The 19,702-nt window shown below is 32.2% G+C and overlaps 1 protein-coding gene across 13 annotated transcripts in view; it reads left to right on the forward strand.

Annotated features, from left to right (window-relative positions):
- The window catches only part of nrm (neuromusculin), a 1,033,009-nt gene that overhangs the window by 920,381 nt on the left and 92,926 nt on the right, over positions 1-19,702 (forward strand). For 12 of the 13 annotated variants that reach the window (XM_074171837.1, XM_074171836.1, XM_074171839.1 and 9 more), the window contains one exon: positions 17,594-17,760. In XM_074171837.1, coding sequence (XP_074027938.1) covers positions 17,594-17,760 — 167 coding nt within the window. Of the gene's footprint in view, positions 1-5,637; positions 5,755-17,593; positions 17,761-19,702 lie in introns of those variants that run through there. The other variant, XM_074171845.1, reaches the window with a different exon arrangement.

The following is a 19,702-nucleotide window of genomic DNA, read 5'->3' on the forward strand; positions in this document are numbered from 1 at the left end:
AAAACTCGACATCGAAAAAAAACTCACTTACCCAGTAATCGTGAAAAAATGTTATATTTCAATACCAGAAGCGATAAGAAATATATGTTGATTATTATTCTTACCTAAAGTGTATAAGATTTCTTTATATCAGGCCGAATGACCGATTTTTGATGATTTTTGCTATTCTGTTTTCAGAGAGTCAAAAACCAATACTTCATTTATTATTTTATCTTAGCAACTAATACAAATAAACGTCGATATAAATTAGTCCAGGAATTCAAACAGTAACATTATATTTCATGAGTCATTTTTTGAAGATATTCATATTAGAAAATAACAAAAATTTCGTAATAGATCTTTCAGATTGAAGTTTATAAAACAGATCCTACACAAATATTTACACATCTTGGTTTTTATCTATTTATCTTCATTGCTTGATCGTGTTATTTCTCCTGCAATATATCATTATAGCATCACCTATAGTGTTAATTTCAACTATTATATTTTGACATTTTTATCATATTATTTCAACTATTCTATTATATTTTGAATCATCATTAAAATTTTCCATGATGCAATATTATTATCTTTTATTGTTTCATTTCTTGTATAATTTTTATTACATTATCCTCATTAATTGTTTATTAAGTGCAGTAGCACTTATCGCCTAGGAACTTTATTCAACTCGTTTCTTTAAAAAAATGTATTTCTACTCTTGTGAATGAAGTTATTATTATTATTCATTTCTGAGGTTGATTGTAAACAATTATTATTAATAATTGAAGTCTGTACCATTTCCCCAAAATATGATTGGGGAAATGGTACAGCGAGTGTTGATTTACTGCCAAAAATAACTCAAGAGCGATATCAAAGGATATGAAAATTTTCAAGAGTGGCGTAAAAGCCTTAATGTAAAAAAGGTGGGTAATGAAGATGTATAGCTTATATGAAAGGAAAATAGACCTCCTAACTCGCTGTGGACCTCAGAAAGCAGACATTTTTTCTGAGGAAGAAGTAAGTAACTATGTTTTTGTTGGAGGCAGATGATCATACATGGTTGCTTGAAAATGTTGTAATAATGTGTGGTATTTTTGGCGCCTATAGACGTGACGAACCTGTTAAGCTGAATGTGAATGATTTTGAAAGCACCATCACTAGAATTTTGGTTACGTTGACGTATACTGAAAACTAAAAAAAACCAGAGTATTCGTCATTCCCAAGAAATACTTCCTTTTGATGCTTATGGTTTATACTGAAAATACGTAGATTTGCGGCCTTCAAATTTGGAAAATCGGCGATTCTTCATTGGTTATAGAAATGGTGAATGTGTAAAACAAGTTGTGGACATTCATACTATTGGAGCTGTTTCAAAAAAAATGCAGCATTCTTAAAATTGGGAAATCCTCAGCTCTACACAGGGCACTCGTTTCGTAGATCCTTAGCTACTATGCTTCTGGAAAATGATAGCGATGTACTATCGGTAAAAAAACTTGGAGGTTGGAACTACTCTGCGGTGGCGGAGTCGTATATTAAAAATTCAGTTTCAGAGAGAATGAAGTTAACGAGACAATTATTTTATTGTAATGAGGCCACATCGACAACAAGTTCAAATAATGGTGTTATTGTAAAAAGAATACAGTTTTGAAAAAAATATTTCAACAAGTAATTTCTTAACGGAGGGAGGCTGTTAACATTAACTTTTCAATTGCCTACTGAATACCGTTGAATCAAACTAACAGTGAAATGAGAGATTGCATAAGGGGAGGTACTTAACGACCCGATCAAATTGAATTCAACAGCTATTTATCAATCGAATATATTTAATGATGACAAGTTGAAATACCTAAAGTTCTGAGTATTTCTACAAAATCTATCATTTTTTGATCTTCGTATTCGAAAAATATTTTCAATAGAACTATACAAAAGTTCAAGGATACGCCATGAGTATAACAAAGTATAAACTTTTGCTAATAATGGAAACTTGAAACACGATTACTTTGTCAAACATCACTATTTCAACAAAGACGCAAAGTACCAAATCTGAAAATATGTTTTCGTTAATATCAAAGTTTATTCTACCATCTATACCGATTTGTATTTTTTTGTCTGCTCAGTACTCGTGAAAACATTCTATACTTTCTATACAGTTATTATGTTATATCCAGAAAAAATCTATTAAAATATTACAAATATTTAAATTGAAAGGGTATATTTTTAGGAGATATTAATTTTAGGGAAAGTGAGGTTTTGGCTCCCTACTTCTCCATATTGATACAAAAAATGTGGGAATCTTCCAAAGAAACGGAAGAAGCAATCAATTTCGAAAATTAACTCTATAGAAACACGTGTAGAACATGCAAAGAAGTAACTTTCAGACACAAACTGGAAGAAAAAGACCTCTCGAAACAGCTATTTTCATATAAACATTGAATTACACGAAAGGAAGACACTTTCGTAACAAATACTTTTATATGAACGCTGGATTATACAAAAAACACTTTTCTCTATACTCTATACTGTTTGTATTACAAATATTCGTATAGAATCGAATCAGACGTCATTCACAGGATTCCTACACATTACAAATAATGAAAGAAGTGAAATTTCACTTTAATGGAACACTGTCATCCTCACTGCTAGACATCCGATGTTTCGCTGTAAGATACTTGCCTTATCAGTTCTTCAGTAGCAAATACGGTTAACATTGAAAAAAAACACGCAATTTGTTCATAAAATTACGACTTTTTGTCTCGGAATGGGTTAAATCCACCCATGTCATCAATGACAGTACGTAAGTAACCTTCGTTCGCTCATTTGATTAAATAATAATAAGTTTTTTTAAAGAAAGGTTTTGGCTTTTCACTTCTTCATCTTGATACAAAACATGAGGAAATCTTTCAAGGGATGGGAGGAAGCAATCAATTTCAAAAATCAACTCCATACAAAGACGTCTAGAACATGCGGATGTCTAGATCCGTAACATTATTTTGAAATGATTGTTTCTCCCAAAAAAAATTTTTTTTAGGAAACTCTAGAAGTTGGTTTCCGTTCATATACGCAATAGAATTGAGAAAAGCTTTTTCCAACTTCACAATATTCGCTTCTTCTTTATTCAAAACGTTTCTTACCATACGCAGTATTGTTCCAATTATGGAAAATTCTCGAACACATTCATGTGAAATAATGATGTCTTCTCGAACTAGAAGAGCTTTTCTGTTGAGCTCATTTTTCAAAATTCTAAATTGAGCTAATACCGCTTGCTCTCTGAACAATGCGAAAAATATTCTGAATAGTTCCCTATACATCTCCCTTCTAATAAAGTTATTTCAAAACAGGAGAGGCGTCAAGTAGGCAGCGAAACGTGTTGTAAGGAATGCGAAGTCTACACTCTTGCCGGAGCTGAGGGTAATTTCGAGACGCGCTACCTTGATACTTTAAGAATTTCGATTACACGGTCGTTTTAATTAAACTCGAGATACGTTGAAACACTCAAAAAAGCTCTGCCACGAACATCCAGCAAACTGCCAATTCCGGTGATCGTGCCTCTTCACGTTTTCCTCCCTGATTTTTTGTTGTAGAGAGATCTATATTGGCTGTTGGTCCCTGCCCCTCAAAAGGCGCTTGATTTTCATTTCTCACTTGGTACACATTTATATGGAATCGGATACTCAAGTATTCCACTAGAAAATATCATAAATGAATTACGTTCAAAATAAATGAATTTTTTCAACTAGAGAGAACAAAGTTTCTTTTCAATTAATATCGTTCGTTTTATGTTGAGTAGGTTCTGTAATGTTTTGTTGAAACATCCACAGTTTAAGATACTTTCTGAAGCACTTTTGTTTATTTTGTTTATACCGCTCACAGTTCGTACTTTTGTGTATTTTGGCTTGTTTTGCATGATGAATTATATATGTATTATTTGTACGAATCTTTCAGACCTCTAGAGGGTAAATTAATTCAGTTTTTGGACGAATTTGTTGTCATTCATTTCATTTCTTGAATAAAGTTAAATATTAATTTAACTGGTAATGAAAACAAAACTGAAATTGTTTCTTTTCTGCCGAATCGAATACTTCTTCTGAAAAGTAAATGGCAGTCTTTTTCTGATGAATGAATATTAAATAAATTGTATGAATCGCAGCAGACAATATTATTAGGCAGATATCAGACACACAATACTTATTCTCATAATGACTAAACGTATCTTAATATATACAACCCCTCAAACTCAATAAAACACTGAATAACAAACGGCTTTGTTGCCCATAAAAACAGAACACTCTTTCAAAAATCTTCAGTTTTTCTATGCTCATTCACGACAGATGATTTTTTTGTAAAAAAATATACATTCTCAATGTATGAGAAGTGATTATTGTTTTTTAATGTTTTTGATGTGAAACATTTATAGCCGCACGCAAAACCGATTGCTATTTCGCCATACTGATCTCGGATACCCAGAGTGTATACAGTTGTGCTAACTACAGTATACATAACCTGTCTTTTACTAAATAAATAATTTTTCTAAATAATTGAAAATGCAATATGTCTGACAGTGATGATTCAGAAAGAGAAAGTGAGCAACCTCCTGCAAAGAAAGCAAAATCACAATGCGACACCCTATCAAGTTATGAGTAAGATGATTAAATTTTCATATTTTATAATCGAAAAATGCATTTGAATGTAAAATCTACTCTTATCATAGCACATAATATTTTTGAATTATTTATTAATTAATTCAAATTTAATTTTTATGAAAACTGACAAAATTATATTTCAAAATCAGCTTATAGCAAGTAGCGCACGAATGTTTTTCTCATTTGTTATTAACGGGAACATCAAAAACTTAAATAATTAAATAATTTTCTACTGATGGTGGAATTGATATTGAAACATTTACAGAGGTTCAATGAAAAAAACTATCGTTGATTTTAGCTGAAAATGTCTGTGTAAATTTTGCAAAACGTAAATCAAGGCCATCAATTACGCTTCTCCGAGAAGCGAAATTGATATCTGTTCTAGATATGGAACAACAATAGATGCTGTATTTATTAGATACCTTGATAATGTTTATAATAATGTCTAATACTTTTGTAACATATTTCAGTTGTTATCGACCAATTGTCACAGTAATACCGTTAGAAGCAACATCAAATATAACTTTCACAGAAGTCACTGATTGAGAGAATTGAGTTGTCATAATTTGAAATAAACTTTTAAAATTCAGAATATTTGTATTTCAGAAAATAAATGTTAATTAAACAAACAATCATCATTTTCTGAGAAAAAAACATAATATTTTATTTTTACATTATGTCGTATTAGTTCCTGTCATAATTTGTTCTTTCATGCATATTACTTTTACAAAATGATTTCGATATTTCACATCTGCCAGGCGTCCCGTAACGGCTCATAATTTTTTTATCCAATTGACTTCTGCAGGATTTGGTGAAAAAAATGATTAATATCTAACTAAATTCACCCTTTTACTTAATTATTTTAATTAATTTCCCTCAGTTGAACATTTTTTATTATTCCTTTGCAAAGGAAAGTATCCTGTACCAGATAGTACTATTTGACCGTGTGCGAAATAATTGTACAATTCAGCATTGGTGACGAATGTTTCTGTTTTTTTCCTTTTTATTGGATCTTTCGTTTTTTATTCTCAACCTCATTCTGTGAATTTCGATGCCGGCAGACCGAGCTGACAGCCATTTGGAAAATAATTTATTCGTTGAATATTGCAAAGCAAATTTTTCTTCCTGGTGTTAGGTAAGTGATAATTTTGTTTTTCAAAATAAATACATTACTGGAATTAGTAAATTTTCAGTTTTTGGAGTCATTACCGACAATCGTAAATAAACTGAAACATCCTGATAAATCTGTACTATTACCTAGAACTCACACACAAAATTATCCCTGTTACAATACCTGTAACCAAAGAGGTGATTGTCATAACAATCACATTTATCAGCATAATTGTTCATATTCACCATCACTAAAATTTATAGAATGGAAGTGAATACAGTTTCGAAAATGAAACTATGTTGAACTGTGTATTATGTTTTCAGAATTGAACTATTTTCGAATAACAAGTATCATCTGAGTTTACAAGCTATTACTGTCAGTTAAGGCATAGAACTATTCAAATTACCATGACCAGTTTGACAAGTACTAATAAATTTTGGTTGTAATGAAAAACAAAATTATGTCAATATATGAAGAATGTATTTTACAACCACATCTTATTACAAGAAGCGGTTCATAGATTTGTGTTGAAAACATTCTGGAAGTGAGAAACGAATATTTGAATAGTGTAATTGTTTTACTTGTGGTCCTCTCGTGTCGTTGCTTTTTCTACTTCTTTGATAATCTGTACAGCATGAGCTATGGGTCTGTAATGGGCCCCTATATTTCTGTAGCAAGAAGTTACAGCTCCAGAAACACTAAGATCTCGGTATTTTACATACCGAAGCCAAATACCAAAGTTTTTTATTTTAATAGGCGATTTTTCGGGGATAGGTTTAATCGACACGATCTCGCGAAGGGAATACCGGAAACACTCATTTTATATAAAGGAGTTGTTTCCTCCTTTTCTGTGTGCAACTTACGCCCGATAACTTCATATTCTTTCAACTCTTCCTTGGCTTTCATGGATGCGGTGTTATACGGTTGAAGCTTCATCATTTTTTTTGAGTACCATAAACAATGCGCTCACGAAATAATAGAGGACAACAGAGGCTAGTTTATCGAAATTCTTCTAGACCACTCCAGAAAACGTACATATCCAACAAAAATATTTTTTTATTTCTCATGTACACACAGCTAATCATTTCCATCATTTTGCTCTTTGATAATTTTTCCAGTACGTATGTGCCTATGTTCAAAAAATACTGCGAATGGAAGACCAACAAGTATGCTACTGACTTCTGAAAAACATTAACAGTATCCTTGGATTTTGTATGTTATGTGACCTCCTATAATTATAAATATATATCATGAAGCACCCTCTGTATCTTGTGAAAAATTTGGAGACTTGTTGAAGCGAGAAAAATATGAAACGGATCAAACATGAATGAAAAATGGAATATTCATGGATGAATAACAGTAGTTCATTGACAGTATCGAGTCAGAAAATTCTGAATTTTGGCAGATCATTCACCATCATCATCATATTGAAGTTGCTGAGGTTTTTTGAGATCTATATTTATGTTTATTAGATGTTTTTCGGCACTTATATGCACAATTTTCCTTAATATTAATTTGACTATATCGTATTCAAAAATGTTATGAACATTTTCAGATAGTTCAATAAAAGTTGTTATCGCAAAATTCATCATCACCCCCACCATTATCTTCATGATCACTCCCACCACCCGCAAAAATCTTAGATACATGTGATCATGTATCTCGCCAGACAATCGTTGCTGACACTTCTCCTTCGTCCTGGCAGTCAACGCATATACATACCACTGCTGACGCAGTAGGAGGCAATACGTTTGGTACTTCAGGTTTCATACGCCCACGACTACCAGCCTGGATTTTGTTCTCTTCATCTCTTGAAACATTTGAAAAAGCTAAAAAATAAGTTGAAATTGTACAAACTGACAACTGGTGTTATGGCATTCATGATTGTGCGCCTATAATGATTGTTATGCCATTTTTCGAATACTGCCTGTCAGCTGATGCAATCCTATATCTGACATGTAGAAAACAATTCGTCTCCTATAACGATTATAAATCCAGAGCATATATAGCTTCTTCTGGTGTGCCTCAGGGCTCCAACCTAGGTCCTATTTTGTTTTTATTGTTTATTAATGACTTATGTGAAAGTTCAGCTTGTGAGCGCTTATGCTTCGCGGATGACTTGAAATTATTTTCTATAATTAAGGAAGTAGGTGATTGTGTAAATCTTCAAATTCAATTAGAATTTCTTGTTGCTTGGTGTAGCAATGATAAATTGAAACTCAATGTGGATAAATGTAAAGTAGTGAGTTATAGTCGAAAAAAACATTCCTGTATGTAATACAGGAATCAGATCTGCTGAGATGTAATGAGATCAAAGACATAGGGATAATATTCGATCATAAATTAACATATGGTAGACATATTTCACAAAAAGTTTCAGAATCTCTCAAAGCTTAAGGGTTCATTGTTAGAAATTGCAGAAACTTTCATAATATTGGAGCCATGAAGCTGTTGTATTTCACCTAGGTACGTTCGAAGATAGAATATGCAAGTATCGTCTGGAGTCCATTCTATGAGATTCATAACATAGCCATTGAAAGAGTTCAAAGAAAGTTTTGTAAATTTCTTATTTTCGGAATAGGTGGTTCTTACCCTGAGAGAGGTATCAGTAATGATGTCATATATGAACGTTTTGAACTTTTCAGTTTAGAGCATCGCAGAAAATGTGCTTTCCTCATATTTTTATTCAAGTTAATGAATGAGAGAGTTGACTGTCCTGAAATTCTTGAACAAATTAACTTCAATGTACTACGGCGAGCTTCACGATCTCAATCCATTTTTAGACCTCTCAGAGCAAGAACTAACATTATGCTCAATTGCCCAATATATGTTATGTGCAAAATTTTCAATAGCATTTGTGCCTATGGTGATTCATTCTTCACTAACCTTCATAACATTATTAGAATTGCTAACATGTACTTGGAGTAGGTCATTAGAATTAGTTTTTCTTTTTTGTTCATTTTATTTTTCGTTTATGGTTAAGCATTGTGAATAAAACTTTATATTGTCCTGTAAATGGGTAACTGTTGGACAATAAAGCTATTATTATTATTATAAAAGCAAAGACAGCAATATCCATAACAGTGTTATTTTCAATGTCGCCACTGAGAAAATCGATTTTTTTTACAAATGGAGCCATTATTCAATAAGACTGCGAAATCTAGCAATTTGCAGTAGATCTCCTTTTTTGGCTCTTGAGCTACAGTTCTACTGTTGGAGAGTAGAAATCTATTGATAACTTTACTTTCTATAATAATTATTTAATGACCCAAAATGGTGGAAATTACTATGTATGTAGTTTATATCATTCTTCATGACGATGATCTCTCAGTTATTGAAACACGTGTCGAAGTATTAAAAATAACGGTTTGGTGTTGGGTATATATATTCTGTACTGTTTTTTGTTTAAATCTGTTTTTCTGATACAAAATTCACTGCTGACAACACAATCCGTGTTAGTGTTGCCCAACTTCATGCTTAACGAACACAATACAAAAAATGTCACATAACTCAACTTTTTGAATATTTTTCTAAAAACATTTTTTGTGGGGGTGTCAATGTTCCTTACTGTATTTTGGGTATTTTGCCGTCCACAATTGGTCATTCTTGTAATTAGACCTATGTGGTCTGTTAGGGTGAATAAATAAATAAACAATTTGAAACGCAGACAAAACTAAATCTACAGGGGATTTGGTGAGTTATATAAGGGGCAAACTGAAAAGTAACTGCGTAATATCAACCACTGAGCAGTCCAATCCGTCAGTAACTTATCGTACTCATAAATTTTTCATTTTTTAAACCTAAAATTCACTCGTGGAAGGTTATACACCCAAAACAGTAACAAACAAAGTTTTTTAATGAAAAAAATATTGCCGAATTTATAAATTCTGCCTAAAAATAGATTGAATCATTGAAGAAATGAAATTTTAATATAACTTAATTAGTTTCGAGGATATGCTCTGATGATCTATATTTATTTCATAAACTACAACTCACGATTTGATCTCCACAAAATTTATTTGAAAAATATATCACGACATGTTTCGCTAGCACAGTAGCTTCTTCAAAAGTGATTTGAATAGTACAAGTTGCTTCTTACGCTAATATTTATTTACCCAAGGTAACTACAATTGGGACTACCTCCACCAAATTAACAAAACCTCTACAATTCTCATATACCTGAGGTACCTCTTCAATTATGATTACCTGAAGCATATTACCTCACTTTTACATCAATAATAATACTTCCTCGGTTTTTTGAGAGAACAAGTTTAATATTGGTGATCTATTCAAATCCAGTTTCCTCAAAAATGAAGCTATTTTTTTCGTTGCTTGTCTAAAATACATTAAAGCTCTATACTTTTGATTTTGATTATCTAACTTATCAATACGAAAAACGTTTCGAATCGCTTTTCCGTTGACTTTTTTGGGAAGTATTTTGTTTATAAGTACCAATTGTAGTTACCTGTAGTATAAATATTAATGTAAGAAGCAACTTGTAGTATTCAAATCACTGTTGAAGAAGCTACTGTATTAACGAAACATGTCGTGGCATATTTTTCAAATGAAGTTTGTGGAGATCAAATCGTGAGTTGTAGTTTATGAAATTTCTATGGATTTTTATCAAACAACGGCCGAATCAATTAGAAAAAGATCTATATTCATTTATTTTTCTGATTATGTGAGGTTAAACACGAAGAAAAATGTGAAACTGATTTTTTAGTTTCGTAAATCTTTATCATTATCTGATAAGTTATTGATCGAATAGTTTTAAAATAAGGGTATAATGCCCTAAATCTAATCGAATCCACTCAACTAACTGCAACAGGCTCATAGAAAACGATAGCAATTACGTCAGGAGACCGAACTGTAATTTTCGAGCGCAATACAAACACGCTGCCCACCAACAAAAGCACTCGTGAACATGAGAAATTCGTGTTTTCCTATCATTCAATTGACACTCTGTTGATTTTACAGTGAAAATTCGACTGAGCATACTTTCGAGATTGCACCAATACCTGTATTTCGATTTTGTTATTATTACTTCCTTCAAACAACAATGCATTCAAAAATGCAATGGTATGGTTTTGTTATTTTTGATGATCTGAGTATCAAAATTAAAATATTCATAAATTCCAAAGTAGTAACATTTATGAAAACTTGATTTATTAATTCTGTTACTTTTTTCACATTTTAATTTATTGAAATGAATTTATTTTTCAATATTAAAGTACATTTTTCATAATCTCAATATTGAAATTCCATCATTAATAATTTTTCTTCATATAAAAATGAATTTTTTCCTTACATCATTCAATTGTGGAGTTTCCAGCAGAAATTTTTGAAGTTTTATTATGATTTCGAAAAGTTTGGATTTGGTGTTTTCTCATTGGTACACGCACACTTTAACAGCAGATGTCTCATATCACACTTGCACTAAAATTGTTTTATTCGGTTTCATGGTTCAGCATGAACTAACATATTTCAAATTGAATTCTATGGCATATGTCATTGTCATGTTTGCTGTCTGTTCATAGTACCTAACACATGGTATTTTGCCGGTAAAATATACACATTTGGATGTGTTATTTAGATGTAACCATGTAACTATTATGCCTCAGTGAGAAAACAAGTTACCTTAACTTAGTGACTTGTCTTATTGAACTGACATGAATTCCTTTTATAATTCTCACATCTTTTTTGTCTCGGCTACCTTCATCAACAGTAAGTCTTATTTTTGTCTTGTGAATTTTGATTTGTACTTTTTTACTAAGATGGGTTACTTAGGTAACAAGATCAATTTTTTTAAACAATTGTTTTTGCACTCAATTCATTCATTAATTCAGTTATTGTCCCTTCTCAATTGATAATAAGATTTGTACAAATTTCAAAATAGATTCGGTATTGAATTGAGAATATAAGCAATGGAGAAAAGATTACGAAAGTCGAGGCTTTCTCATAGTAAATTTTTTCTGCTGTCAGAATCTATCAATTGCACTTCTCAAATGTTGATAGTTTTTGATTCACTAATGAAAAACCAATTTTTCACTTTTATTTCTATTTGTAAATCATGATTTCAATTTTTATATTCTTTGAAAGATATTTTTTTGTGGATGACTAAATATTTCCTACTGTTTTAAAAAACAATCATTTTTTATTGTCAAAACCTAAAATTCACCTCAAAACTCTCGCCTGAAATCATGAAAAGCTTCAATTCTTTTGACTTATGTCCAGTTTTCAGGTTTTGAAAACGAAAAAAAAATTATGTTCTCCAAAACGTCGACCATGTAAGAAAGATCGTGGGAGATTATATATGAAGTTCTCAATTTTTATGGTATTATTTATAGGCACTCTAGGACTATGTTCATTTACAAAAATCAATTTGAGAAGTGGAATATAGTTTCATTTACCTATAATCAATATTTTTTCAATATTTTGTGGTTGGAAAATAAATCCGTGAATATGTTACTGGGATTTTGAGTGAACGAAAATAATGAAAATTTCACGAACCTTCGGAATGAGAGAGGAAGGAGGTTCGTGGAAAATCATAATTGGCTTTGATCTTAGAGACGAGAGCAGATTATTATTAATTAATCAACAACAAAAAGCATGAAACAAGATTAAAACATGAAGGCGAAGCAAATAGCTGAAGGAACGTGAATAATCTCTAACTAATGTCGTTTAATTATAATTCTGGAACATCTCGTTTCCAGACATAAGCTGTTTCTGATCTGTTTTCGTATCACATCTGAAGTAATAAAAAGGATTCTGATAGACTGGCATTTCTGAAAGAAGTTTGAATAGACTAATTGGTGATAAGTTTATGAAAAACTCTGTTACAGCACTAAACAAACACATTATCAAAGACAATCGAATTCCAAATTTCTGAAATGTTAGCATATCAAAATAATCATGAGATGCATAAAAGAAATGATTCACATAAAGAAGATAATAACCTAAGTTCGATTTATCCCAATGAAAAATTATTCAAAAAGTTTTTTCAAGGATAAAACACAAGCACTGCAGTTGAACCTCAAAAACAATGAGCAGCCACAGCCACACCCCTCAAGTAAACTTAAACAGATATTTCCTTCCCCTTCATAAAAGGATTATGAATTATCAATTAATCACATTTTACTAATACAATTTATTCAATATTTTTCCTCTGCATTTTCAATCAAATCCATAATGGATCACTCCTCAAGTTGGTACCATTATTTCAACATGACACTTGACACATTCTGTCTCAAGTTGTCCTTCTTCATATGATACTTTGACTGAACCACATGGTCTCAATCCAAACATGTATTTTCATGGCTATAAGCCGATTTTGTTTTATATAAGTCAAATATTACAAATGTGCAATGTACATAATTTGATATTTCCTGTTGCCTGACAAGTAAGTAATCTCAAACAATTTTTCCAAATTTCTTAACCTTAAAAAATGTTACAACTTCAATTCTCACTAAATTTCCTTTTCAATTAGATCACTTACTTTCAGGTGAGCACTGATGATGACGAAAGTCGAAAGCACTTTGCAAGAATTTTAAAAATTATACACTTTAATACAAAAACCTCTTCGATTCATTAGATACAATAATGGCGAATTATCCAATTCAGTTTGATCGTTCATAAGATGTTGAGAGTTTTTGAATTTGTTCATTTCCATACTCTCCAACAGGTTGAGTTTCAAACCTTCCTTCTGGAAATGGAGGGGTTTGTATTCATGGTTGAACTCATGTTCCTCTGAGATTAAATGACTGGCATATGTGGAATTTATTTTTCCATTCTGAAAATTATATTTATGTTAATTCATGCGGGCTCTGAACGTTCTTCCAGTTTGACCTATATAAAACATCGGACATAACCCACACGATAATTTATATATTCCTGGTTTTTCTGAAACTGAACTTTTATCTTTTTTATTCTTAATGTGCATGCCTAAGTTGTTGGTTTTGAAAACAGTATTTACACCTTTGCTGTGCAGAAAAATCTGAAACATTTGTAGTGGTTTGGCCTAAGTAGGTTAAGGTTCTATAAATTTTATCCTCTTCTCTTCGAATTGGGTAAACTTCTTTCAAAGCTTGACTGTATAACTTTTTTAATAATAATGTATCATAATCATTGTTGACGGCTATTTGCTTTATTATATTCAGTTCTTTATTTAAATTCGCCTATCATAAGGGCACATTTATCAGTCTGTGCATCATACTGTTGAAAGCTGCTACCTTATTCTGATATGGGCGAGTGGACGAATTATGAATGATAATATCGGTATGTGCCGGTTTACGATAAATTGAAAAATCATGTTTGTTATTAACTTTTGTTATTGTCAAGTCCAAGAGGCATTATCCGGGAGTGTAATATCTTGAATTTCATTGATCAAATGGTATTAATTCTTCAAACTGAATTTTGATTTGGAATTAGTGTGGTTTTGAATAATTGTAATGAGTTTTTCGGATATTTTAACTGAAGGAGCTGTGACGAAAGAAACTACCGGTCTTATGGGGTAGTTATCTTTGTGTAATTTAATCAACGAATACAATTTGGGTGGTTGTGGGTTCATGACTAACGATCGGAATTTTTCCGTTTCATCCATGACACAATAAATATTTTTCAAAATTTCCTTGACTTTTTGAAACACAGTCTCTTTCTTGTTATCCATAATTCATCTCATTGGCAAAATGAATACGAATACGATAAATTATTGGTCAATTAGAGTCTTCATACTACGCAGTAACTTTTTAGGGTGAACCTTTCAGTCCCCTTCATTACACTGAAACAAATTCTTTCTATTCATTTTTCAGATTGTGGGCGAATAATCTGCCATAGATTTTTGAAAAATTCAATTCTCGTTGGTCTCTTTGGTGGAAATGCATGAATACTTTAATTCAAATTGCCCAGGGAATGAAGAAACTGGGAGATAAATTAATTTCAGCGGAATCGAAATGTAAATTAAACTCTCTTTCCTGTACGCCATAATTTCCACACGACAGGCCATAAAGCATTCAACAGTCGAAATCTAATTGGTGAATAGTAGGAATTAATGCAATTCTGATGGAAAATTTCCTTTGATCCTTCGAAAAAGTTATTTCTTCTCCCAGATGATCCTCAGGCTAATTTTTACCGATTATGTGAAATTGCCACAAGAGGGCAAGTTTGTTTTAATGATCCATCAAAGTTTATTTTTTGAAGTGAACTCTCAGAATGCAACTGAAACTCAATGGAAATCTCATTATGTCTACATGAGTTATAATAATTGTATTGTATTGTATCCGAATTGTTTGAGATAAAAACTGTATATTTTTTGTATGCGCTGGGCCGTGACCTTTGGACATAGCAGTTCAGTTGAGTTTGGGAAATTAAATGGAATGTATGAAAACCGTGTCTTATTGTTTAAAAATAGTGAAGTACATTACATAGGGCTTCAATATTTCTTGTGTTGTTATCAATTATCTCACAAAACTTCATTTTTAGAAATTGTTTCACTAATTTTTTTCACGCATGTGTCTAGAACAAGAACTCGTGAATGCCAGATCATCCCTATTTTCAAACACTGAAAAGTCAGTCATTCACATCCAAGGGGATGTGATAGCTATCTGGAATTGAGTATTCTATTTCTCGTTTTTCCATATAATCTGACTTTCTGTTTTCTTGTTAGCAAATTATCCCACCAAAAATTCTGTATAAAAAAGGATTTACCTAATAACAATGAATAATGGAATGAAGACAACATCCAGTTAATAATTTGCACAAAAAAATAGTTCAAAATCTACTAACCGCATAATAATTCAACATATCGAGTGAACGATTCGTACTAAAAGATCACGAACAACTTCTTACTATTTCACTTCCATCCGTTTGGGTGTACTAGATGTGTTGAGAAGTTCGTAGGCGCTATTAGTAATGAATCCATATGATTTATAGTTAACCTTAATCTTCAAAAGATACGCGTACAACTTTACTGTTGAAGCCAAATTTTGGCTCGATAAATATCATCAGGTTGGGTTGGGTTAGGTTAGGTCCAAAGTGAGTGGGTCTATTCGATCCTCTACTGCAACCCGCAAGGGTTTATTGTGGCCATTCAGGTGTTCAATTTTTGTTTGGCAAAGCCTAAAGTCATGCCAATAACAGGACTTTGCATGAAAAAAATAAACCGTTTGCAAAATTTAAATGAGTTGAAATTAGCACCGAGGACGATGCACGCAGTTAACTCCTCGGAGAGGCTGTTACTGACGAAAACATCAAAAAAATCCACGAAATGATTTTGGATGACCGCATAGTGAAGTTGATCAAGGTAGCTCAAGCTCTAAAGATATATGTATTCTGTAACATTTTAAACCGCTTTTTTTGAGATGTCACCAAGCACTTGTATGACAAATATTCATTTCGGAGGAAATTTGACGTGTAGATTTCCCCGGGTTCATGTTTATCTGCAAATTATTGATTTTCATTGAAAAGGACACAACCTAACTTACCTCATACATACCTCATTTTCTGGTCCATTCTGTGTCCGTATTTTTTCCTCAGCTTTTCAAATGAACCAAACTCGGTGAGATTTTGATCCAATAACTTGAACATAGTTCGATGTGGTTGTCGTCTTTCGGGATACAAGTTTAAATACTTTTCCTATGTCCTAACACTGTTTCTATCGTATTTGTAATAAATTTATATCATATCTCTTTGTTCTTCATTCGTTAAAGCCATTTTTCCGCCAAAAATTCAATAACTTGTACAATAACAAAATGCCATTGAGTGTAACAGATTGAAATTCAAATTGAGAAACACATCAAAATCAAATCCTATTATGATAAGAATTAATTTTTCTCAATATCTCAAATTTTTCGAGAAAGAATTATAACTGATGAGAAGGTAAAATCTGGTTCCATTCAAAAAGAAATAAAAAAAAATAAAGTTGATGATGGTGACCGGAAGACGAAACGTCGGATAGCACATCTGAAAACACCATTATGTAGCAGGGAGAATGTAGCAATAAGGAAGTGCAATTTGTTTTCGAATTCTTCAAAAAATGAAGCCAAAAAATAAAAAAACATTATGCGAAATTTCTGTTTTCTCCGAATATACTCGGAATTTCAAAACTTTCTCAACGGCATATTATTTGTCAGGTGAATGCGCAACTTTGCCCCAATTTAACCATCTTCGTATCTCTCACAGTTTCCGAGATCCCAATGGTGAGGGTCGAATTTGAAACACCGTGTATATTGATTTTTGCTTTATTCACATAATTGGTATACAAAACATGTCAAAGTTTGAAATGTCAATGTTTGAATAAGTTTAGTAATGTTATTTATGCAGTGTCCATCAGCCGAATGCAATAACTTTGATAATGAAGAAATGGGACGTGTTCATTCACATCGGTTACTATTTAAATTTGAGCTTTTTTTCCACGATAAATATTTATACAGGGTGTGTCATTTGAACGATAGTTGTACTAAATTCTTATTTTAAATACAACACCCTCAATATTTGGACATAAGCCATATCGATTTGGTACTTTCACATAATTGATGAACAAATAATGTCAACGGCTATTAGACCATTCTTCAATAATTTTGGAGCTCTTCAACATTATGTGCACCTTCTCAGCTGAAAGAGTTTTTCCTACGAAATTTGTTTTACTTTTTTTTCTGATACCACTATTGATATTTTTGCGTTTCTCAGTTATTACTCCGACACACCAACCGCGCTATAACAATCTCCATCTGGAGAGTGAGACCGACCGTAATAGAGTCAACATTTGCAATTTAAAAACCCGCCGGCCGCAACAAAACCAAAGAGAAGAAAAACGTCGCCGCTTCGTGAAAAGTGAGTCAACAAACTAATTAGGTTATTTTATTTGCAGTAAGTCCGACGGGCATGAATTTAACAGGAGTGGAGAACCACGTCGTGCAAGGGACGAACGTTAAGCTCGATTGTGTCGTGCACGGAGCTCGGCCTGCAGCCACGGTCAGGTGGGCCAACGGTTCGAATTCCATTTTGGAGGAAGACCTCGTCCAGTCGACCCAGGATGTAAGTGCAACCACTTCTTTTCAATCCATTTCTTAACTTTTATACAACCTTAATGTAACAAAATCCAAGTGACAGTTTGTTGAATTGAGTGAAGATGATATTACAGGCATTGAAACGGTTAGATTCTTGAGGAAAAATTTAGGGTAATATCGTTTGTGGTATGGTTTATATTTTTCAGTTGCATATAATCAGGCATACATTTTCGAACTATAAAACGAATGATTTTTTTCATATTTCCCTTTATTTGAACACCCTAATTTGCATCTAGTGCTCCACGTTGAGTTCCAGATTGTCACTTCACAAAAAAGTGCTTTTCTTTCAGAAAATTATTCAAATGGACAACATCCTAGTAGATGCATCTAGAAGTCATCAATTGTGAAAAGACATCGGAGTGCAACCTAGGTTTAATTGATTTCTATTGAAAAGCGACATCACTTTTGTGATTTTATTACACAATTGAGATTTCAATACAGCAGAATAAAAAATATAATTCCTCACCGTATAGCATTTTTCATCAATTTAAACAACAATCAACAAACAGCTAGTTTGTCCGTTGAGTCTTATCAGTGCCAGGATTGGCTGATCTTCAACTGTAGGCAAAATACAAACTGTAGACTGCAGTCACTCTATTTGTTGAAAACTTTTGCATCAGAGGTTTCGAAAACATGCAACTCAAATAACATAATGATCATTCACTTTGCTTCACGAGGTTTCACGTTAATGTTGATTAACCATTCATAGACAACTACATAATATTAGTATATTTATATTATGAAAAGCCACTCACAAACATTTATAATATGTAAGCAAACCAGAAAATACATTCCTAGCATATTTCTGTCAAGTGGCACTTCGAATTGAAGGAAAACTGTAGACGGTCAGTGATGCACATCAGTTTTTTGTAAGTATAGAAGCTTTTGTTTTGAACTGTTTTCTGATTTTCATCTTCATCAGAAATGCATAATGCATATGATTAAATTTCCCGATAATATTCCAGGAAGCCCCACCTTCTCTGCAGATACAGTTGTTAATACTGAATTTAGATTATCAACCTGGCAGTGATGAGACTCAAATGCTGAAGAAGCTGAAAAAATATAGACTGTCATAAATTCTATTCATTTTGCTGAAACTACTGAAGTTTGCCAGAAATCCATTTTCATTGGATCTAAATACCATTTGAAATCCTTGGAAAATATTTTTCGACCTGAATAAACTGATGCATTATTATATAAAACCTGTTGTAGAACTAGTGGAGAACTATTTAAAAAACATTTGACTTTGACAATAAAAAAACCCTTTCCCGAGGAATTTGATAACGAGTGGAAAATGTAAAAGCTACTCCTATAGTACTTCTGACAGTCTCGTAGATATTAAAAAAAATGTATACTTTGACAGCGAATGAAAAAGCAAAGCTCCACTTGTAATCGATCGAACTTTTCTGAGTTTGTTCTTCACGATTGAATAAACGTCTATTCAAAACATCAGCCGACTGTACTTTATCAGCAGCAAAATCTCAATGAACCTGCAATAATAATGATGATGAAAATTTCATTTCAGTCAAATAATAAATCACGAATATACATGTTACATATGAGGTAAATGAACTCGGCATTCATACAAAACAATAAAACAACAAGTTGGTAAACCTGATGACAAATTTCATGTAGATAATTACACATTTAATCACAATTCACTTTCAATTACCAGTGGAAATCAATTTTTAAATAAAAAAATGTAACTCAGTGAACTGTGACAGTGAGTTAGAGTGGGAATAATTATAATTCAAATCGATTTGACAGCTTCTACAATCTAAAAATAGATAAGAGTTGGTTTTCAGTTTGATATTATCATATTATAGAAAGACAACATCTGATAAACTATTCCCAAGTTTTATGAACATGCTCACAACTTCTTTGGTCTGAACTATTTTGTATTATGAATG

Source organism: Leptinotarsa decemlineata, unplaced genomic scaffold (genome assembly GCF_025532065.1).
Source record: "Leptinotarsa decemlineata unplaced genomic scaffold, Ldec_3_MD MMD2_tig00000035_RagTag_RagTag, whole genome shotgun sequence".
In the NCBI taxonomy this organism is placed as follows: domain Eukaryota; kingdom Metazoa; phylum Arthropoda; class Insecta; order Coleoptera; family Chrysomelidae; genus Leptinotarsa; species Leptinotarsa decemlineata.